The sequence below is a fragment of the Hirundo rustica genome (genome assembly GCF_015227805.2).
Source record: "Hirundo rustica isolate bHirRus1 chromosome 1 unlocalized genomic scaffold, bHirRus1.pri.v3 SUPER_1_unloc_2, whole genome shotgun sequence".
Lineage (NCBI taxonomy): Eukaryota > Metazoa > Chordata > Aves > Passeriformes > Hirundinidae > Hirundo > Hirundo rustica.
Window position 1 is genome coordinate 211,584 of NW_026690165.1, and position 23,522 is coordinate 235,105.

The window sequence follows — 23,522 nt, forward strand, 5'->3', positions numbered from 1 at the left end:
AGAGGCACCGTGACCCATTCATTTATTAAAAAACCTGATGTTTTGTGAAAAACAAGGTTCACGTTCTTCGAGAAATTTATAAGCTTGATAAAAACTAAAAAAAAATAACAGAGAGTTGGGAGAGACAAAAGCAAAATACAATTTCTCAGCCGAGGAGTCTTGGACCTTAGTCAGCCAGCATGCCTGCTAACAAAAAGTTTTCTCCTTAAAAGTGTCATCCTGTTGCATATTAATAAATTCGCGTTCATGACTCAAACATTCCTTTTGAGTGTGAATTTCTTTGTTCAGTTTCAAGCCCCCTCCTCATAATTTTATCAGGTAGACACATTTGCAGGTGGCTCCATTCCGTCTGATAGCACAGGTCCCACAAATTGTTCTCCCGGGGTTTTGGTCCACTTCATTTGAATAAGAGAAATTCAAATTCGTTTTTAGTCAGCAATCTTCAGGCAGGATCGAAGGATGAGTTCTGGTTTGGCCAGTTTAGATGTTACAAAAAAACCCCAATACCCAGTCTTTTAACACTATGTTAAAATTTAAAAAAAAAATTAATACACACACACACACACATACACACAAACACACATACACACACACACACACACACACACACACACACTCATCACATTTCTAAACTCTATTAATAAAAGAAAATGCAGTAAAATCTTTCCACATTATACACACAGTATTCATTTTAACATTTGCAAAAAGCCAACTATATAATGCGCATTCCTAACGGTTTCGCTCAGGAGGGTCCTTTTCCTTAAAAACGGGGGATTTTCCCTCTTTTGCCCTCACATCTCCTGAACTCGCCGTGGCATTGTGGTTTGGGAATTGCCCACCAGAGGGCAGCAGCAAGCAGGGGTAAACAGCGGCACTGCGCCTGCGCTGCCCCCAGCTGCAGTTCCAGGTGCCACCAGCAGGCGGCAGCACGAGCTGGCAGCGCTGCCCAGCGCCTGCCCCGCCCCATCCCGGCCCCAGGGCTCTGCAATGGTGTGGGATGGAGCGACCTTAAAGCCCGTGAGGTGCCAGCCCTGCCATGGGCAGGGACATCTTCCCCTGGGCCAGGCTGCTCCAGGCCCCCCAACCTGGCCTTGGACACGGCCAGGGACCGGGCAACCGCAGCTTCTCTGGGCAACCTGTGCCAGGGCCTCACTGCCCTCACAGGGAAGGATTTTTGTAGGGGAGATGGATGGGGATGTCTTTGCAAAAGAACTCAGTGTGTAAGGGTCTTCAGGAGGAATGGTTGTCAATGTCTTCAAAATGGGTCTTCATATCTCTGCAGACATGAAGCGTGCCACAGAACCCTCATGGTTGGACCAGAACGTTTGAACTCATGAACTTTAAGGTTAATAGGAGAGATGGGTCCCCACAAAGTCTCTAGCATGAGAGCGTGAACATCTGAACTTTGCAGGGAAATGACAGGTTCAAGGGGGATATGGGAGACCACCAGGAGACAATGCACAAGTGCCGACCAAAACAAGCTGATGAACTTATGAAGCGAGAGTAGGTGGGGATAGTTTTGAATATGTATAGGCAATGTTGAAACTTTCATCAAGATGTTTGAATTTAAGTGTATTTCAAGAGAGCGCCTGCTCTCTTTGGGGCGCACATCTTTGACGGAGCTACTCTGGGTGCCAAGTGAAGCATACTGACTCCATAACATTTGTTTGAGGAGTCTTTGTTCTCCAAAGGCAAAGGATTCTTCATCTCAAGGCACAGAGATATCTTCTCACTTCTTCACTGGCACAGACGGCTTCTCATCTCTGTTCAAGCATCTTATGGGATTAATATCACTTAGTCCATCACAAACACCTTTGCTCAAATCCACACGCAAATCTAAACAATCATCTCCGCCCTAATTGGGAAAGATGGGAAGGTTTGGAAGGGAGGATTCGCTTCACAGAGGCCTGGGGCAATCAATCCCGGTGCCCCAGCAGGATTCATGGAAACAGCAAGCTGGGACGGCAGGACGTCTGGGCAGGCAGGGGCTGAGGGGCTACAGTGCAGTAAAAACTCGGAGCAGTGATGAAGGAGCAGCGGGGAAGGGGCAGCTGCAGCCCAGATCCCAACAGGGCAGGGAGATGTGCGCTCAGGATGCCGGGCACCCGAGCACAGCCCTTCCTTTCTAGTGAGGTAGATCCTCATGAGATCCCACTTCAGTAGCTGCTCTCACAAGCAGAAGTTCACCCCTACAGGCAGAAGAAGCAGCTCTGGGCTGGGCTCTGGCAGTAGCAGTGAATTCCCTTCTCCAAGCAGCAGCTCCAACCGCCCTCCTCCAAAGCCGAAGGAGAGAGAGCGCCGGCAGCTCCCCCAGCCCTGTCTTTTATCAGCCCAGTTATCACAATATCTCTGCCCATTGGAGAGAAGCTGCCAGTGACTTATGAAAGAAAATATGGGTATTGATCTAGTTTCGATACCCAACTGTGACGGACAAAAACTCTCTCACAGTTGAAAGTTAGAAAGTGTATGTTTATGACGACGCCGGACAGTGTGCAGGATAGCTCCCAAATACACACCGCAATTTACAGGTGATCACAGAGTCCTTTTATTTACAAAAGCATTGAATACCCCAAACACAAATGCATATTCATAACCACGGTACATCCCATTCCCCGCTTCTTATGTTAATTAGCTAAAAGGCAATGAAGCATGCGTCGTTTGTTCTTTGAAATGGTTCGGAGCTCCTTTTCATGGGGATGGGTCCCCAAAATGAGGAAGTAAGGAAGTCTTCCTCATTCTCACCATTCTACCATTTCAATGCAAATATGACAAATGAACACTTGGTTGGACTCCTATTTCCTGTCTTCGTGACTGTTCATTGGGTTTCGGGGCAGAGGAGGCCTACAATTGCCTTATGTTCCTAAAAGCTATTGATCAGGTTCTGTATTCTTCATTATAAACACAGCTAACAAAACATAAAGTTGACAAGTCATCAGTTATTCTAACACAGAAGAGTGATCCCAAACTCAGTTTCTCTCAGTAAATTACGAACCTTTAATTTCAGCAAAGCCTACCTGTCTACTTCAGCTAATTTCAGAAAAGCTTATTGCTAACTAAAATCCTAACCCCTCTAAAATTCTTAATTCTTTAAAGTTTCTGTCTCACCAGATGAGAGAAATGCAACCTGATGCCCTCCTCCCCTGAGCTTGGCCACTTCTTTTGTTTCTCTTACAACAACAAGCCTCGGTAGCCTTGGTGTCCTCATTTCTCTGCAGATCCTGGTGGCATTTGTGGGCATGGTGGCCACAGTGGCCTCCAAGACCACAGCAACCTTGGTGGCCTCGTGGCTCAGAGGGTTCCGGTGACCACTGCCATGGCCACGGTGGCCAGGAGAAGCCCCCCAAGGTGGGGGGAGTTCCTGGGGAGGCTCCCACCTGGGGACAAAAAGAGGGAGGTCAGGGGGACAATGGAGGGAGGTACAGGGGTGAGGGAGGAGCCCTGAGGATGTGGGGGTCAGAGGGGCCAGAAGGAGGTCCCCGTGCCCTGTACCCAGCCATGGGTGGCCAAGTCCCCCCAACCCCAGTGGGTGTCCCCAGCACCGGATGTCCCTGTCCCCCTCACCTGGCACTGGGTGTCCCCATCCCCTGTGCCCTGCAATGGCTGTCCTGTCTCCCACCCACAGTCCCCTCCTGCCCATGGGTGTCCCCAGCACCGTGTGTCCTTGTCCCCAACCCTCACTCAGTGTCCCTGACCCCTCCAGGTTGTCCCCATGATGTCACCTTTCAGCCACTCGCAGTTGTAGTTGCTGGCGTTCCCAGTGGATTGAAGATCAATAACCATCGTGTTCCCTATCTTGCTCACATCGGTGACCTTGAATGTCTCAAAGGGTGGGATCAGCACCTCCTCCTCCTCTGGAAAGCTGGCGAATCCCTGGATGTCCACGCCGTGGCACGTGTTCACCTTGAATATAGTGCCATGCCCAAATTTCCAGGCCACCTTTATATCCATTGACGATGATGCAAACTGACCAAAGCGGACTTTGTCATTTTTATTCACCTTGAACTGGGTGTTCTTCACCCCCCGGTGCACATCATAACACTGGTTCGGTCGTCTCAGCTTCTGGAGGGCCTGGGTCAGCAGGAAATGCAGCGATTTGAAGTGCAAGTTGTCGCGGTATTCCGAGCTGCTACTTCCAGCCTCACGCACGGCCACGTTGAACTGCTGGTACAAGCGCATCCCCTCCATGGTGTAGGCCCTGAGAGCGATGGCCTGGTCTAGGGACAACAGACTGGGCACGTGGGACCCCTGGTCTTTCCAGTCCTCCACGGCCTCACGCCAGGCCTCGGCAAACACAAGATTCTCCTTGAACTCGGAAAGGTTGAGGGCCGGCAACACCGCGGTCATGGCAGGGCCGCAGCCCAGGTACTGGTCATCGAAGGAGTTCGGGGCCGTGTCCATCCACTTCACATCAATGGCCACAGTGGCCACGGATGTTGCCAGCAGTGCCAGAGTGCGAGTCAGGGTGGCCATGGAGGGGAGAGGCCACCGGGAGCAGTGTGGGATGCTGGGGGACACAGAGGGGACCTGGAGGTGACACAGGGAGGGTTCCTCATGGAGGGAACATGGGGGAGGGGAGTGGGGTCAGCCCAAGGGGAAGGGAGGCACTCCTGGCCAGGAGACCCCTGGACACATGCTGGGTCCCTGATCCCCAATCCTGGGGTCACTTCTGGATACCCCAGTGTCCTCCAGCCCCTCCTGGAACTCCAGTCCCACACCCACAATCTTGTGGCATTTCCCCAGTGTCCCCTCAGCCCCTTCAGGACCCCAACCCTGTGGTCACTCCCTGACCCCCCCAGTGTCCCCCACAGCCCACCCTTAGACCCCAATCCATCTCCCAGTCCTCTGTCTCCTTTGGGGCTTTTTGGAAATGATAGACCCCAGGATCCCAACCCAAATCTGGGGATCACCCCCTGCCCCCTGCAGTGTCCCCCAGCCCTCCCATGGCCACAGTCACACTGCCAGACCCCCCTGCTGCCCCCCAGATCCCCGTGAGCCCCACTCCCATCTCCTCAGTGCCCCCCACCTTCCCCCAGGACTGCAATCCCACATCACATTCACCCCAGGGTCCCCCCCAGTGCCCCCCATGGCCCCAGCCCTGATGCCATTTTCCCCTGTCCCCCACCCCAAGTGTCCCCAGTGTCCCCCCAGCCCCTGATACCCAGATCGGCCCAACTCCCTGACAGAACTGGAGGGATCACAAAGCTGCAATTCTTTACCAGCTCGCACTCACTGCGGATCTCTCCTGCTCCTGCAGGCCAGGGGGGCTTTGCCACACGGAATCAATCCGTCCTAACTCTACACCGTCGTTCAAATGGGCTTCTTCACAACCACACACCCGGCACTTTCTCCATAAGTAATTTGCATGGCTCCGTCTCTCTCTCCGGAAATCCTCTTTTCATCCTGGAGAGTTCCTAAAGAGGGATCTGAGGGGTCATTTCTGCTGAGAGCCAAAATATCTCAGGAGACCTCAACTCAGACTTTCACTTTCGACAGGCGCTGCTCTTTCAGTTACAACACTTGTCAAAAACCACCCTGGGGCTCATTTTATCTCTTTCTCCACTCATTCCAGCTGCATTTATCATCCTGTGTAAATACTTTTATATCCTTTGATCATTCTTTAAGTCACTCTTTAAGCCCTACCCAGCACCTTCAGCATGTGGTGAAAAGCCAAGCTATGGAAAGCCAAGTGTCCACAAAACAACCTTGAAATTTTATTTGAGTACAGGGACAGACTTTCCGCAGCCATTCCCCCATGGGCTTTCTCTCTCGAGGTTTTGGAGGACGCAGCCTCCTTTTAACCCAAAGTCCTGGTCGTATTTCCCTCTCTCTTTCCCCATTGGCTGAGGTACTTGACAGGTACAGGCTTCCCAAAATGCCTAAGACCTAAGATTCCCCTTTTAATGCATAACCCCCTAATTTTTAATTCTTATGGGATTTATGGGTTTTCCCCACTGTTGCTTTCATATTTCAATATCCAATTTCATTTATAAATAAACCTGCAATTTGTTTGCAAAGGCAAATATCTTCTTTTCCATTCATCAGTCAGTAGAATCCTTCCCATTGTTTCTCTCATTTCTCAGTGCTGATTTTATCTATCAGCAGACCCAGGACTTGCTTGTAAAGACAAATCTTGTCATTCCTCTCACTAAAAATCCTTAATTCTGCAAAATTCATGTTTCAGTGGGGCAGTTGGGAATGGGGAAAGCTGTCACCGGGGAGGCTTGGCATGACAACAGCTGACCTCCAAACAGACTGCAGGAAGGTCTCCACCAATGGACAGCCCGGAAGAGTCGACTGGCAGACTTTGAGAGCAGCCCAGGACACAGAAGGAAAATGTCTGGATATATGACTGCTCTGGATCTGGATTTGGCTGCTGCAACAGCAGGGGTATAAAAGGCAGAGCCGCCATTTTGTGGATGTGCGTCTGGCTGCAGCTGAGCAACCAGTGCCGGCCCTTCTTCCTTATTCAGTCTTTTTGTTGTGTTGTTGAGATTTAATTAATCTTTAAAACTGTAAAGTGAGTGGTCATTTCTCTCAGGTTTCTTCCCTTTTGTTCCTTTTTACTGATAGAATTTTTTCCCATAAGTGTTGTCCTGTTCTTTTCAACCTTCTGATGTTTGCATTTCTGTAGTGGAGTTTCTCATGGATTGGAACAGGGACTGGAGAATGAGGTCGCCACCTCTCCGACCCCACTGGTCCAACTAGAAGTCCAACAACTGTCCCTCCTCCAGAGAGGAATGCGAAATCCATTGCTTTGTTTATGTTACCATGCGTAAGAAACTCCAGTACAAAAATGCGAACATCGGAAGGCTAAAAAGAACACGACACCATAAGTTGTTTGAAGACGCTGATGACTGGGTACTGTAAAAAAGCAAAAGAAGTGGGCAAGCTCAGGGGAGGAGGGCATTTGGTTGCACTTCTCTCATCTGGTGAGACAGAAACTTTAAAGAATTAAGGATTTTAGAGGGGTTCGGATTTTAGTTAGAGTTAAGCTTTTCTGACATGAACTAATATTGACATGTAGGCTTTGCTGAAATTAAAGATTTGTAATTAACTGGGAGAAACTGGGTTTGGGATCACTCTTCCGTATTAGATTAACTGATGACTTGTCAACTTTATGTTTGGTTACCTGTGTTTATAATGAAGAATACAGAAACTGATCAATACCTTTAAGGAACATAAGACAATTGTAGGCCTCCTCTGCTCAGCAACCCATTGAATGGTCTCAAAGACAGGAAATAGGAGTCCTACCAAGGGTTCATTTCTCATATTTGCATTGACATGGTAGAAAGGTCAGAATGAGGAAGACTTCCTTACTTCCTCATTTTGGGGACCCGTCCCCATGAAAAGGAGCACCGACCCATTTCAAAGAACAAACGACGCATGCTTCATTGCCTTTTAGCTAATTACCATATGAAGCGGGGAATGGGATGTACCGTGGTTATGAATATGCATTTGTGTTTGGGGTGTTCAATGCTTTTGTAAATAAAAGGACTCTGTGATCACCTGTAAATTGCGATGTGTATTTGGGAGCTATCCTGAACACTGTCCGGCGTCGTCATAAACATACACTTTCTAACTTTCAACTGTGAGAGAGCTTTTGTCCGTCACAGTTGGGTATCGAAACTAGATCAATACCCATATTTTCTTTCATAAGTCACTGGCAGCTTCTCTCCAATGGGCAGAGATATTGTGATAACTGGGCTGATAAAAGACAGGGCTGGGGGAGCTGCCGGCGCTCTCTCTCCTTCGGCTTTGGAGGAGGGCGGTTGGAGCTGCTGCTTGGAGAAGGGAATTCACTGCTGCTGCCAGAGCCCAGCCCAGAGCTGCTTCTTCTGCCGTGGGGTGAACTTCTGCTTGTGAGAGCAGCTACTGAAGTGGGATCTCATGAGGATCTACCTCACTAGAAAAGAAGGGCTGTGCTCGGGTGCCCGGCATCCTGAGCGCACGTCTCCCTGCCCTGTTGGGATCCGGGCTGCAGCTGCCCCTTCCCCGCTGCTCCTTCATCACTGCTCCGAGTTTTTACTGCACTGTAGCCTCTCAGCCCCTGCCTGCCGAGACGTCCTGCCATCCCAGCTTGCTGTTTCCGTGAGTCCTGCTGGGGCACTGGGATTGATTGCCCCAGGCCTCTGTGAAGTGAATCCTCCCTTCCAAACCTTCCCATCTTTCCCAATTAGGGGGGAGATGATTGTTTAGATTTGTGTGTAGATTTGAGTAAATGTGTTTGTGATGGACTAAGTGATATTAATCCCATAAGATGCTTGAACAGAGACAGAGATGAGAAGCCGTCTGTGCCAGTGAAGAAGTGAGAAGATATCTCTGTGCCTTGAGATGAAGAATCCTTTGCCTTCAGAGAACAAAGACTCCACAAGCACAGGTCATGGAGTCGGTATGCTTCACTTGGCACCTGGAGTAGCTCCACCAAAGATGTGCGCCCCAAAGAGAGCAGGCGCTCTCTTGAAATACACTTAAGTTCAAACATATTGATGAAAGTTTCAACATTGCCTATACATATTCAAGACTATCCCCACCTACTCTCGCTTCATATGTTAATCAGCTTCTTTTGGTCTGCGCTTGCTCATTGTCTCCTGGTGGTCTCCCATATCCCCCTTGAACCTGTCATTTCCCTGCAAAGTTCAGATGTTCAGGCTGTCAGGGTGTCCTGGTTTGGGACAAATTTGGGAGAAAACCCCTGTAGAGGATCCCTCTAAGGAAGCAAGCCCAAGTGGCCCCTCCCTCCAACCGCTCCGGTAAAAAAACCCTCTTTGGAGAAAAGTGGAAAAAACTATTTTACTAAACAAATGAAGTGCATACAAGTATAAAGAATGAATACTATGAAACAATAAAACCTCTCGTTCTGAAGTGAGATGGCAAATTGAGGAAGTTCTTGCCGTGGGTGTATCTCGGCTCTCTCTCAGTCTCCCATCAGTCTCAGTCCCTCTGGCGCTGCTGGAAAATGCCGAGGTCCAGGCCCCGGTGGGCCGCAGGTGCAGCCCCCAGTGCTCCCCTGGGTTTCAGTCCAGAGCAGGTTTAAACAGTTTCAAGAAAAAGGAAAAAAACAGTCCAGGGAACTTCTCTGCCCTTGCTAGCTGAAACTAACTAAAAGCAAAAAAAAAAATCTCTGTCCTGCAGTCTCTCCAAGCCTCCACTGAACACACTGTCCGCAGAAGAATGTGGAGTCAGGCAGTTTTCTCAAAACAAACTCCGCCCTTCTCCTTGCTCTTAGAACCAGTCTTAAAGGCACAGGACTCAATATACAGCACAAACAGAACAGACGATTGGGGATACAAGCATCATAAAGTTACCCTAGGACACAGGGTTATGCAAGAGACTTGGCGGGGACCCATCTTTCCTATTAACCTAAAGGTCAGGAGTTCAAACATTCTGGTCCAACCACGAGGGTTCTGTGGCACACTTCATGTCTGCAGAGATATCAAGACCCATTTTGAAGACACAGACAACAATTTCTCCTGAAGACCCCTACCCACTGAGTTGTTTTGCAAAGATATCCCCATCCATCTCCCCTACAAAAATCCTCCCCTGTGAGGGCAGTGAGGCCCTGGCACAGGTTGCCCAGAGAAGCTGCAGCTGCCCGGTCCCCGGCCGTGTCCAAGGCCAGGTTGGGGGGCCTGGAGCAGCCTGGCCCAGGGGAGATGTTCCTGCCCATGGCAGGGCTGGCACCGCACGGGCTTTAAGGTCGCTCCATCCCACACCATTGCAGAGCCCCGGGGCCGGGATGGGGCAGGGCGGGCACTGGGCAGCACTGCCAGCTCGTGCTGCCGCCTGCTGGTGGCACCTGGAACTGCAGCTGAGGGCAGGGCAGGCGCTGTTTAACCCTGCTCACTGCTGCCCTCCGGTGGGCAATTCCCAAACCACAACTCCCAGAATCCCCAAGTCCCAGAGTGGGACAGGCTGGAAGGACCCAGAGTGGGCACCTGGCCCAAGCTCCCAGCTCAGGCAGCACCATTCCTGAGCACAGTGATGGGTCCAGGACAGCTAAGAACTGGACATGGCACTGGACAGAGCTGGACACAGCACTCCTGATGTTCCACACTGTGCAGGACAGAGCTGGGCACGATCACTCCCTGACCTCTCATCCCCTTCTCGTCCCAATGCCCCCTGGATCCCTCCTGGCCCCAGGACACACATCCAGCTCCACTGGTCACCCACCAGCACCCCCAGGTCCTTCCCGAGAGCTGCTCCAGCAGGTCCCCCCCAGCCGGGGATGGCACTGGGGGCTGTCAGAATTCTTTATTGGAATTGTTTTGTACGAATATTTAATAGAGTGGCTTTGCAAAACGGCCTTGGTGGCCACAGTGGTAGCAGTGGGTGTAGCAGCCTTGTTGCTCAGGGAGTCTTGGTGATGATGTTGGCCACAGTGGCCTCAGTGACATCGGTCACATCGGTGACATCGGTGACATCAATGACATCAGTAACATCAGTAACATCAGAAACATTGGTGGCCTCGTGGCTCAGAGGGCCCTGGTGGCCACTGCCAGTGCTGTGGTGGCCAGGACGAGTCTTCCGAGGTGGCAGGGGGTCAAGGGGACGCTTCCACCTGGGGGAAAAAGAGGGGCGTCAGGGGGACCATGGGGGGATTGAGAGTTTGGGGAGGGTATAATGGGGGATAAGGGGTGACAGGAGAGATGGGGGCCATGAGGTGACAGGTGACAGGGTGGTGGGGGTATGGGGGGGTACAGGGGCCAAGGAGGTCAGAGGGGTCATGATGGGCTTAGGGGTGACAGGGGTCAGGGGGAGTCAGGGGGTGACAGGGAGTGACAGGGAGTGACAGGGGTCCAGGGTGTGCTGTGGCGAGCCCAGCCCACCCACATCCAGTGCAGAAGGCCTGTCCCCACAGCATTGCCTTTGGCAGACAGGGATGGGTCAGAACGGGAGCGTCCCAGTCCCTGTCTCTGTCCCTATGCCTGTCCATGTCCCTGTCCCTGTCCATGTCCCTGTCCCTGTCCCTGTCCCTGTCCCTGTCCCTGTCCCTGTCCCTGTCCTCCCTTGGCAGGGGTGTCCCTGTCCCCTCCCAGATGTGGGGATCCCCATCCCTATGCCCTGTCCCTGGGGCATTCTTGTTGACCCTGTACTTGGTGTCCCCAGCACTGAGTGTCCTTGTCCCCCCACACACAGTGGGTGCCCCTCTCCCTGTCCCTAGCCCCAGTGAGTGTCACTGTGTCCCCTGTGCCTTACTGTGGGTGGCCCCATTCCCCCAGGCTGTTCCCTGTGCTGTTGCCTTACAGCCACTCGCAGTTGTATTTGCTGTAGGTCCCGGTGGAGAGGAGCCGGATCCATGTCGTCTTCCCATCCCAGATGACTTGGGTGACCTCAAAGGTTTCGTATGGTGGGATCAGCACCTCCTGCTTCATTGGATACATGGAGAAAGCCCGGATGTCCATGCCTTGGCACGTGACCACCTGGAATATGGTGTCTGTCCCAAATTCCTGAGCAATCTCTTTACGCGGAAACATTGATGTGAAATGACCAAACCGGACCCTCTGGCCACGCCGCGCCTGGAAATGAGTGCCAGGAACGCCCCAGAACACGTTGCGGCACTGCGGGTTCTGAGCCTGCCTCAGCTTCTGCAGGGCCTGGGTCAGCAGGAAATGCAACGTTTTGAAGTGGAAGTACTTTCGGTATTCCTGGGGGGAGCGCCCAGCCCTGCGCACGGCCTCGTTTAAATGCTGGTGCACATCCTTGCTCGAGTAAGCCATGACAGCGATGGCCTGGGCTGGGGACGACAGAGGGGACACACGGAAGCCCCGCTTGCGCCACTCAGCCGCAGCCTTCACCCAGAGCCGGGTGAACAGAGGATTCTTCTGGAACTCGGAGAGTCTGAGGGCCGGCAAGGCCGCGGTCATGGCAGGGCCGCAGCCCCGGTACTGGTCATCGAAGGACTCCCAGGCCATGTCCAGGGGCACCACATCAATGGCCACAGCGGCCACGGCCATTGCCAGCAGTGCCAGGGTGTGAGCCAGGGGGGCCATGGAGGGGAGAGGCCACCAGGAGCGGTGTGGGACACTGGGGGACACAGAGGGGACACACTGAGGGGACACAGAGGGGACACTGAGGGGACACTGTGGCACCCGGGGGTACATGGGAAGGGTTCCCCTATGAGGGACTGAGGAGGGGCACTGGGGTCAGCCCAGGGGATGGGGGGACAGCTCTGCCTAGAAGAACCCTGGACACATCCTAGGATGCTGATTCCAAATCCTGGGGTCATTCCTGGACTCCCCAGTGTCCCTCAGACCCCCAGGACCTTGATTCAAATTCTGGCTTCACTCCCTGTGCCCCCAGCAGTGCCCTCCGTGACCCCAGGCCCACAATGCCCTCCCTGGCCCCCACTTCTCTGTGTCCCCCCAGGCTCGTCCCTGTGCCCACCAGCCCCATAATTCCACTCCCAGTCCCGTGTCCCTTTCCCCAGGTGTCACCCCAGCCCCTCTGCAGTTCCCCAGTCCAAACCCTGGGGTCAATCCCGGACTTTCCCAGTGTTCCCTCAGTGTCCCACCCATTCCCAGTCCCATTCCCAGTCCCATGTTTACCCTTCCAGTGTCCCCTCAGTGCTCCCCAGGACCTCAATCCTGCTCCCAGACCTTCTGCAGCCCTCTTGTGATCCCGGGCCCCTCAGGAACCTCTCCCAAATTCCTAAAGTCAATTCCTCATCCCACCTCCAATGTCCCCCAAAGCCTTCTCCCAGACCCCAAATTCACTCCCAGGCCTGTGACCCCTTTCATTCAAAGACCTCCAATGCAAATCCAGGGATCACCCCCTGCCCACACAATGTCTCCTTGGAGCCCCACATAGCCCGTCTCCACAATCCCAGTCCCATGAACCCCCCAGGTGTCCCCAGAGTCCCCCCAGCCCCTGATACCGAGATTGGCCGAACTCCCTGACAGAACTGGAGGGATCACAAAGCTGCAATTCTTTATCAGCTCTCGCTCGGAGCGGATCTCTCCTGCTCCTGCAGGCCAGGGGAGGCTTCACCACGGGCTATTTACCCACCAGAGTCATAAATATTCACTGCACATAATTTCTTATCTAATACAGAACCAGCAGTTTTTTGGGAATTAATTTGCACGGCTCCGCCTCCTTCTGGAAGTCCTTTTCTGGTACTGGAGGATCATCCAGAGGGGTCCCTGGGGATTATTTTCAGGGAGTGCCCCAATATCCCCAATGGAACCTCTCCTGGAACTTTTCCTTTGTGCAAGCGCTGCTCCTTCTGTGATCCAGAACTTGCACAAACCCCTCACTGGAGTTCCCATTGTCTCTTGCTCCACGGATTTCAGCCACGTTTAACCTGCCTTTGCACACATTTACATCCTTCTCTTGATTTTGCCTGTCAATCTTTTAACCCTATCCAGCAACTTCAGGAGAATCCAAAACTTTCTATTCTCCCTTTCATTTCTCACCCTCCATGATCCAAATCCCAGTGTCCCATGTGCCCCCCGAGCCCCCCAGCCCCACTCCCCACTGCTCACGCAGTTGCTGTCACACCTCAGACACCACATGGGGTCCCCTATCAGATGACATCCCTGCGGGCACCCCGAGCCTGGCCATGATCTCCTGGGGAGTGCCTGCGTGACTTCCCCGGCCTTGTTGGGGCAGCAGGAGAAGTTCTGGAGCCCAAAACAGGGATCCACCAACACCAGGAGATCCCTGAACCCTTGTTGGCGTGGTGGCTCAGGAAATCCATTTGCCAGCAATCCCCGGCAGTGTTTCCTCTTCCAGGGATCCCTGGAGGTGATGGGTTTGGATTCACAAGGTTCTTTTTAACACACATCAGTCACTGTTCTGTACCAGACCTGAGCATTCTGTCCTACGGACACCGAGTGTCTGAGGCTGCAGACCCGTCCCCATCCCATCGATTCCCTGGAGGTTTGCTGAGGCTTTTCTCCTTTACAAACCGCAGCATCGGTTGGGGTGGGCCTGACCTGGTTATTGGGCGTTAGCACTCACCCTCTGTCCTGGTTTAGGGACAAATTTGGGGGAAAACCCCTGAATGGGATCCCTCTGGGAAGCAAATCGAAGTGACCCCTCCCTCCCTCCCACAAGTCCGGTAAAAGAACTTTTTTGGAGAAAGGTGGTAAAAACTATTTTACTTAACAAAGTGCATACAAGTATAAAGAATGAATAATATGAAACAATAAAACCTCTCGTTCTGGAGTGAGATGGCAAATTGAGAAAGTTCTTGCTGTAGGTGTATCTCGGCTCTCTCTCAGTCTCTCATCAGTCCCAGTCCCTCCGGCGCTGCTGGAAAATGCCGAGGTCCAGGCCCCGGTGGGCCGCAGGTGCAGCCCCCAGTGCCCCCCTGGGTTTTCAGTCCAGAGCAGGTTTAAACAGTCCCAAGAAAAAAAAAAAGGGAAAAAAAACCAGTCCAGGGAACTTCTCTGCCCTAGCTAGCTGAAACTAACTAAAAGCAAACAAAAAAATCTCTGTCCTGCAGTCTCTCCAAGCCTCCACCGAACACCCGGTCTGGAGAATGTGTTGGAGTCAGGCAGTTTTCTCAAAACAAACTCCACGCTTCTCCTTGCTCTTATAACCAGACTTAAATTCACAGAGCTCAATATCCAGCACAAACAGAGCAGACGATTGGGGATCCAAACATCATAAAGGAAACTGTCCCAACCTCCCACCCTCTTTACTGTGGACTTTGAGATAAGCAGCCAATTTTCAATCTGTCCAGCTCTATCCTGGCCCCGCCTCTGGCAGGGAAATTCCTTTTTCAGGAATTAACAGCAGGATGTTTTGTAGCAGAACCTCTGCGGCAGCTTTATTGCAAGTCAATTACCCACACGGATTTGGCAATCCCCCAGCTGGTGTCCCCTGGACTGCGGTACAGCCGCTTCTTTGGGACAGCTGGCTGGTGTCATGGAGGGGATCAATATTCCTTGTTGATATTTAATCGGAAATCCCTGTGCTGTCAATAGACCTCTTTCATTCCCTGTGGCTGCACGGGCATGAGCAATGCTCAAAGTACACGATAAGTCAGCTCCTGTGTTTGCTCTTTCTCCTGCTGCCAATTCCAGAGTTCTTTGTAGCACCGCCAGCTCTGCCCTTTGTTCCACATCTCCTTGCAGTTACGGTGAGCAGAGCATCCACCATAAGGTTTTGTCCCAGACTGGATTTCCCAGCCTCTGGGATGAGGAGAACTGTCACTGCTACGGCTCACAGGCATGCAGGCCAATCCTGGCTGATGCTGAGTTGTTTGGAGAAGCACCCCACAGGTCTCTCCTGAAGTCTCCCCCGTCTTCTGAGCCAGGACTCCAAGGGCCCGTCGGTGTCATCAGTGCACAAAATGATCCAAGGGCTTTGTTAAAGGCTGGAGATCCCGCAGGACATGTGGACATCAGGGACATCTTTGAGTTACAGAATGCAGTTCTGTCCTCAGGTGTCAGAATCAAAGGTCATTCTGGGGCTGCCTTTGTGGAGCATCCCCTTGGCCCGCTGCCACCTCGGAAGACTTGTCCTGGCCACCACAGCACTGGCAGTGGCCACTGGGACCCTCTGAGCCGTGAGGCCTCCAACATCACTGCCTTCGCTGTGGCCACTGTGGCCAACATCATCACCAAGACTCCCTGAGCCACAAGGCTGCCACACCCACTGCTACCACTGTGGCCACCAAGGCCATTGTGCAAAGCCATTCAATTAAAAATTTGTACAAAACAATTCTGTTAAAGAATTCTGACAGTTCCCAGTGCCATCCCCAGCTGGGGGGGACCTGCTGGAGCAGCTCTGGAGAAGGACCTGGGGGTGCTGGTGGGTGACCAGGGGAGCTGGATGTGTGTCCTTGGGCCAGGAGAGATCCAGGGGGCATTGGGAGGAGTAGGGGCTGAGAGGTCAGGGATTGATTGTGCCCAGCTCTTTCCTGCACAGTGAGGCACATCAGGAGTGCTGTGTCCAGCTCTGTCCAGTGCCGTGTCCAGCTCTGTCAAGTGCAATGTCCAACTCTTTCCAGTGCCATGTCCAGCTCTGTCAAGTGCAATGTCCAGTTCTGGGCTGCTCTGGACCCAACCCTGTGCTCAGGGATGGTGCTGCCTGAGCTGGGAGCTTGGGCCAGGTGCCCACTCTGGGTCCTTCCAGCCTGTCCCACTCTGGGATTTGGGGATTCTGGGAGTTGTGGTTTGGGAATTGCCCACCGGAGGGCAGCAGCGAGCAGGGTTAAACAGCAGCACTGAGCCTGCACCGCAGGCACAGATCCAAGTTAGATAAACCAAAGATTGGTTAAAGGCTATCATATGCTTAGGCTGCCAGTAATTGTTGCCATTATGAACTTGTTCTAGTTTTGTCTACAGTAAGAAGTGGAATAGATGAACCGATACCAGCACCTGGAATTCCTATTGATTAATCACGGAGCAGGGGATATTAAAGTGTGCTAGACGGTCACGGAGGCCCTGCCTGCAATGAGAAGGTAGAGAGGTCATAGTGGTGAGGACATTCCTGATTTCCTCGCACGAGACCACTGACCCAATTCGAGACCACCAACCCAATTCAAGATAAGAATCGTGCATGCGTGAAGGACTAATGGCCTCATCTTAATACAGAGTGGGGATGGGAGGTGCTGGGGTTATGCCGATGTATAGTGCGTAAGACTTTGGGAAATAAATAGAGGGCAAAGTGATATTAATCCCATAAGATGCTTGAACAGAGATAGAGATGGGAAGCCATCGCTGCCAGTGAAGAAGTGAGAAGATATCTCTGTACCTTGAGATGAAGAATCCTTTGCCTTCAGAGAACAAGGACTCCACAAGCACAGGTCATGGAGTCGGTATGCTTTACTTGACACCCGGAGTAGCTCCGTCAAAGATGTGCGCCCCAAAGAGAGCAGGCGCTCTCTTGAAATACACTTAAGTTCAAACATCTTGATGAAAGTTTCAACATTGCCTATACATATTCAAGAGTATCCCCGCCTACTCTCGCTTCATATGTTAATCAGCTTCTTTTGGTCTGCGCTTGCTCATTGTCTCCTGGTGGTCTCCCATATCTCCCTTGAACCTGTCATTTCCCTGCAAAGTTCAGATGTTCAGGCTGTCGGGGTTATGCAAGAGACTTTGTGGGGACCCATCTTTCCTATTGACCTAAAGTTCAGGAGTTCAAACTTTCTGGTCCAACCATGAGGGTTCTGTGGCACACTTCATGTCTGCAGAGATATCAAGACCCATTTTGAAGACACTGACAACCATTTCTCCTGAAGACCCCAACCCACTGAGTTCTTTTGCAAAGACATCCCCATCCATCTCCCCTAAAAAAATCCTTCCCTGTGAGGGCACTGAGGCCCTGGCACAGGCTGCCCAGAGAAGCTGCAGCTGCCCGGTCCCTGTCCATGTCCAAGGCCAGGTTGTGGGGCCTGGAGCAGCCTGGCCCAGGGGAAGATGTCCCTGCCCATGGCAGGGCTGGCACTGCACGGGCTTTAAGGTCGCTCCATCCCAAACCGTTGCTGAGCCCTGGGGCCGGGATGGGGCAGGGCGGGCACTGGGCAGCGCTGCCAGCTCGTGCTGCCGCCTGCTGGTGGCACCTGGAACTGCAGCTGGGGGCAGCACAGGCGCAGTGCCACTGTTTAACCCTGCTCACTGCTGCCCTCTGGTGGGCAATTCCCAAACCACAATGCCACGGTGAGTTCAGGAGATGTGAGGGCAAAAGAGGAAAAATCCCATGTTTAAGGAAAAAAGTTTCCTGAGGGAAACATCAGCTTCTTTAATAAATGAATGGGTGATGGTGCTTCTGTCCCCCTTTCTCCATTTAATTTTTCATCCTTTTCCTTTGTGATGGTTTTCCTTCTTTTTTCCTCCCAATGTTTCTTCTGTTGCATCACCTCAAATATGGAACTTCGGAACTGGCCCCAAACTGATGATTCATGCTTTTCTAATTGTTCTGAGCAGCGCCCCCCCCCCCCAGCTCCCTCAGCCATTCCAGGTGCTCCAGGCCCTTCCCAAGCTCTGGCCCTTCCCTGGACATGTTCCAGCCCCTCCAGCAACCCCTCCAGGTCCTTTGTGAGGGGCTGCAGTGAAAAGGGAGAGCTGTAGCGGATACATCAGGTGACCCAGCAGAAAATTGTTCAACTTTCGATATGGCAGGGGAGCAAGGATCAAATTTCTGATGAACGTTTTATGCTCCAGGCAAGCAAGCAGCAATTTTTTGGATGCATCAGGCAAGGCAGCCAAGCACATTCAGGAGGTCACTGTGACATCACCACCCCCAAGCCCCTCTTTTGGGAAGTGCCCAAGCAGCCCCAGGCACTGCCCGGTCCCTGCTGTCCGTGCTGTCCTGGGCTGTCCCGGCAGCTCCAGCCCTGCCCACGATGGTCCTGCTGGCCTTGCGCCGCTCCGTCCTGGGCGGCTTTTGGTGGGGCTTCCCCAGGTTGGACCCCTTGTTACACTGACTGTGGTGGCTGCAGAGGCTGTGGTGGCCGTGGTGACTGTGGAACCACAGTGGCCACGGTGGCCTCAGTAGTTTCAGTGACCATGGTGACCACAGTGGCCACAGTGGCCTCATGGGTCACAGTGGCCACAATGGCCGTGGTGACCATGTTGCTTCCAATGCCCAGAGTGGTCCTAGGGGCCAAAGTGGCCACAGTGGCAACAATGGCCACAATGGTCACAGAGGCCAAGGTGGCCATAGTAGCCACAGTGGCCACAGAGGCCTTGGTGACCTTGGTGTCTTCATTTCTCTGCAGATCCTGGTGGCATTTGTGGGCATGGTGGCCACAGTGGCCTCCAAAACCACAGCGACCTTGGTGGCCTCGTGGTTCAGAGGGTTCCAGTGACCACTGCCATGGCCACGGTGGCCAGGAGAAGCACCCCGAGGTGGGGGCAGTTCCTGGGGAGGCTCCCACCTGGGGACAAAAAGAGGGAGGTCAGGGGGACAATGGAGGGAGGTACAGGGGTGAGGGAGGAGCCCAGAGGATGTGGGGGTCAGAGGGGCCAGAACGAGGTCCCTGTGCCCTGTACCCAGCCATGGGTGGCCAAGTCCCCCCAACCCCAGCACCGGGTGTCCCCAGCACTGGATGTCCCTGTCCCCCTCACCTGGCACTGGGTGTCCCCATCCCCTGTGTCCAGCAATGGCTGTCCTGTCTCCCACCCACAGTCCCCTCCTGCCCATGGGTGTCCCCAGCACCGTGTGTCCTTGTCCCCAACCCTCACTCAGTGTCCCTGACCCCTCCAGGTTGTCCCCATGATGTCACCTTTCAGACACTCGCAGTTGTAGTTGCTGGTGTTCCCGGTGGATTGAAGCTCATGACCATCGTGTTCCCTATCTTGCGCACATCAGTGACCTTGAATGTCTCAAAGGGTGGGATCAGCACCTCCTCCTCCTCTGGAAAGCTGGTGAATTCCTGGATGTCCACGCCGTGGCACGTGTTCACCTTGAATATAGTGCCATGCCCAAATTCCCACGCTACCTTTATATCCATTGACGATGACACAAACTGACCAAAGCGGACTTTGTCATTTTTATTCGCCTTGAACTGGGTGTTCTTCACCCCCCGGTGCACATCATAACACTGCTTCGGTCGTCTCAGCTTCTGGAGGGCCTGGGTCAGCAGGAAATGCAGCGATTTGAAGCGGAAGTTGTCGCGGTATTCCGAGCTGCTACTTCCAGCCTCACGCACGGCCACGTTGAACTGCTGGTACAAGCGCATCCCCTCCATGGTGTAGGCCCTGAGAGCAATGGCCTGGTCTAGGGACAACAGACTGCGCACGTGGGACCCCTGGTCTTTCCAGTCCTCCACGGCCTCACGCCAGGCCTCGGCAAACACAAGATTCTCCTTGAACTCGGAAAGGTTGAGGGCTGGCAACACCGCGGTCATGGCAGGGCCGCAGCCCAGGTACTGGTCATCGAAGGCGTTTGGGGACATGTCCATCCACTTCACATCCATGGCCACAGTGGCCACGGTCATTGCCAGCAGTGCCAGGGTGTGAGCCAGGGGGGCCATGGAGAGGAGAGGCCACCGGGAGTGGTGTGGGACACTGGGGGACACAGAGGGGACATGGAGGTGACACAGGGAGGGTTCCTCCTGGAGGGAACACGTGGGAGGGGAGTGGGGTCAGCCCAAGGGGAAGGGAGGCACTCCTGGCCAGGAGACCCCTGGACACATGCTGGGTCCCTGATCCCCAATCCTGGGGTCACTTCTGGATACCCCAGTGTCCTCCAGCCCCCCCTGTAATGTGGAGAATCTTTTTGTGGAGAATTTTTCTGATGCATGGCTGCACAGCAAGGGCCATGATACTGTTAAGTCGGTTGGAATGTAACTATGTCTATGTGGTGTACGTGATGATTAACAAGGATATAATATCCTTGAGCACTCGAATGATACAACAACAAAGGTGTTGTTAGTACAAAAATGCTGAAAAATGCAAGGCTAAGGAACTGAAAATGCTAGATTAAGAAAATTGTAACCGCAAGGCTGATTACAGAAAGAACATGTGTTAAAATATCATAAGCCAATCATGAGCTATAGTTTTGTAATATGTATGAACTAATTATTGACACTATATATTTGCTATTAATCTAAATAAAGCTGAGACTTGTTGATCATCATCGGATGTGGCTTGTCTCCCGTTGTTTTCCGACAAATGGTGACCATTCCGACGTGATCCACAACTGGGAACAACGTAGGGTTCGGGTCCTGCAAGCAGAAGGACGGCTTAAGAGCAACAGAACCTGGGAGTGCTCCGTGCCCTAAGCGACCACAGAGGTGGGCTTAGCCGATACGTGCTGCCGAGACCTGGAGAGGCTGCAACAGCGCTGACGTAATTATGGACAGGCAAGCAGCATATGATTTATTTACGGCGTTCTTGCAGAAACGCCAGATTAAGGGATTAAATTTGGGAAAAGAGTTACCTGAACTTTTAGAATATGGTTATTCTCAAGGGTTTTTTATTAACCCTCATACTGTTCATGAGTTAGTGGAATAGAGACGATTTGGGGATAAGCTATGGGAGCTCACATTAGATGATGATAAGACAGCCAAGAAAATGAGCAAACTATGGAGGGTGGTACATAATGAGTTGTTGTTATGTCAGGCAGAAAAAAGGGCAGCTCGAGAAGTAGTATCACCTCAGGAAAAGAATAAAGATTATAATCCCTTCTTAGGCACTAGTACCCCTAATCCTCCCGTGTTCACTACCATACATTTACCAGCCTCAGCACCTCCTCTGCCAGAAGTAGAATCTAGACAAGGAGCCAACAACATAAGGGAGCCTCCACGCAGCCCCGGGAATGCTGCCCCCGTATTGCCTCAGGTGGCCATGTTCCCAGATAGCCAGGAGCCTATCCCTGGGGCAGAATCTGACCTTGCGGGGGCTATGGCAAGGGAACGCCGCGAGGTGTGGGCAGCCTTGGCTCGGCAAAGCGCTGAGCAGGGTGATAAAGATATGTTGGAGGCTGCCTCTGATTGTTTGGCTTTTCCAGTTACTTTTATGCCAAATCCAGCAGGAGGTTTGCAGGCAACAGTTACAGTTTTAGATTGAAAAATGTTAGCGCGGCTGCGCTCTATGGTTGGGCAATATGGGGTTACTAGTGAGCCTGCAAAACAAATGTTAGAGTATCTTTTTAATGCTCATGTTTTGTTGCCAGCAGATATAAAAGGGATAGCCCGACTCATTTTTACGCAACATCAACATTTGTTATTTACTGCACATTGGCAGGCAGAAGCACAAGCCTCAGCGGCTGTGCAAAGGGGACAAGGTGATCCGCTACAAGGTATAACGTTAGATGAATTGTTAGGGCTGGGACCCTATCAAAGAATGGAGGCTCAAGCCCTTATGGGACCAGACAAGTGTCGAGAGGCTATGGCAGTAGCAAAAAGGGCCATCGATAAGGTTAAAGCTCCGGGGGGATTACCCATATATATGGGAATCAAGCAGGGTCGTGAGGAAACCTTGGGGTCCTTTGTAGACAAGGTAGCAGAAGCCATAGATAGAGCAGGTGTTCAGGATTACATGAAAGGGGCATTATTGAAACAGTGTGTTTTACAAAATAGCAATTCACACACTAGATCAATGATAAATACTATGGCAGGGGATTGGTCAATAGCTGATTTATTAGAAAAGGCAGCAACTGTGCCATCAGGAACGCAGGCATTTTTAGTTGATGCTATAAAACAATTAGGGCTCGGATTACAAGAGCAGGCAAAAGCTTCTCAGACGCAGGTAATGGCAGCTCTTGCTCCTCTTCAAGTGGCAACGGCTAGCACTGGTCCTCGCACCCCACCTTCTGGTGCTCGCATGAAATGTTTTCGTTGCGGCAGTAGCGGACATATCCGAAGAGAGTGTAATGCTGCAGGGGTTTGGTGTGCAAAATGCCGCGTTGACACACATAACACCAGCGCCTGTCGACGGAGGTTGGGAAACTTGAGGAGCAGCGCGAACAGTCGCCGCGCCGGGACACAAGTAGCGGCTGCAATGCCAACAAACAACTGCGACCAGCCACCAGCGGGAGCCTCGGCATGGACGTGGCAGCCGCAGTAGATGTCACTATAATGACCACAAATCCTCTCAAGATCCCCACGGGACTTATAGGACCTGTTATAATCAATGGACAACCAGTAGGTGGACTTTTGCTGGGGCGCTCTTCCACGACTATGCTAGGATTGTTTGTTTTACCTAGTTTCATTGATGCAGATTATTGTAGAGAAATTATGATTATGGCTTATACTCAATACCCCCCCCTGCAGATAAAAAAGGGACAAAGACTGGCACAATTAATACCCCTTCCTCAACTGGCGAAAGATATTTCTCCTATGCGACATGATGCAAGAAATCAAGGGGGTTTTGGCTCTACAGGAGGACTAACATTATTAACCATAGATCTTTCTACACGACCTCGGAGGGCAGTTGAGCTCTGCCTCAATGGACAGATTAAAAAACTTATGGGATTATTGGACACTGGAGCGGATACCAGCATTATTGCTCCAAGTGAATGGCCTCATGATTGGCCTCTGCAGGCAGCTGCCACAACAGTGACTGGAGTAGGAGGAATGACTCTAGCTAGTCGAACACCGACGCTCACTGTAGTCATTGATGGGAAATATGCACAAGCATCCTTTTCAATTACACCACTTCCACCTACAGTACAGTGTTTAATTGGACGAGATGTGTTGGCACAACTTGGTATTGTTCTCACCAATGATCACCCTTTGGGATAATGGCTGCTGCTTGGACTTTCCCCATTCCTCTCACCTGGAATACAAACACTCCGGTGTGGGTTAAGCAGTGGCCATTGAAAGGGGAAAGCTTACAACATGCACATGCCTTAGTACAAGAGCAACTTCAACAAGGTCACCTGAAACTGTCTACCAGCCCATGGAACACCCCTATATTTGTTATAAAGAAAAAATCTGGAAAATATCGACTGCTTCACGACCTTCGTGCAGTGAACGCCCAAATGGAACCTATGGGAGCCCTTCAACCAGGTTTGCCTAACCCAGCTATGTTGCCTCAACATTGGCCTTTGTTAATAGTGGACTTAAAAGACTGTTTTTTCACTGTAGCATTGCATCCTCAAGATACACCTAGGTTTGCTTT

At 52.0% G+C, this 23,522-nt stretch overlaps 1 protein-coding gene and 1 pseudogene across 1 annotated transcript; both read right to left on the reverse strand.

The window, feature by feature from the left end:
• Positions 1–3,238: 3,238 nt before the first annotated feature.
• Positions 3,239–4,470, reverse strand: LOC120766066 (NAD(P)(+)--arginine ADP-ribosyltransferase 2-like). Its single transcript, XM_040091436.2, has 2 exons — positions 3,720–4,470; positions 3,239–3,374 (listed from the first exon to the last, which is right to left on the reverse strand). The coding sequence occupies exons 1-2, from the start codon at positions 4,468–4,470 to the stop codon at positions 3,289–3,291; spliced, it is 837 nt and encodes a 278-aa protein (XP_039947370.2). The 3' UTR covers positions 3,239–3,288.
• A 6,002-nt stretch (positions 4,471–10,472) lies between these two features.
• Positions 10,473–11,954, reverse strand: LOC120766059 (NAD(P)(+)--arginine ADP-ribosyltransferase 2-like; annotated as a pseudogene).
• Between the last annotated feature and the right edge of the window lie 11,568 nt (positions 11,955–23,522).

Bases quoted from the DNA above. Each gene is read 5' to 3' on its own strand.
- LOC120766066 (XM_040091436.2), bottom strand. From the start codon at position 4,470: ATGGCCACCCTGACTCGCACTCTGGCACTGCTGGCAACATCCGTGGCC. The intron at 3,375-3,719 runs GTGACATCATGG...TTTTGTCCCCAG, and splicing joins CAACTGCGAGTGGCTGAAAG to GTGGGAGCCTCCCCAGGAAC.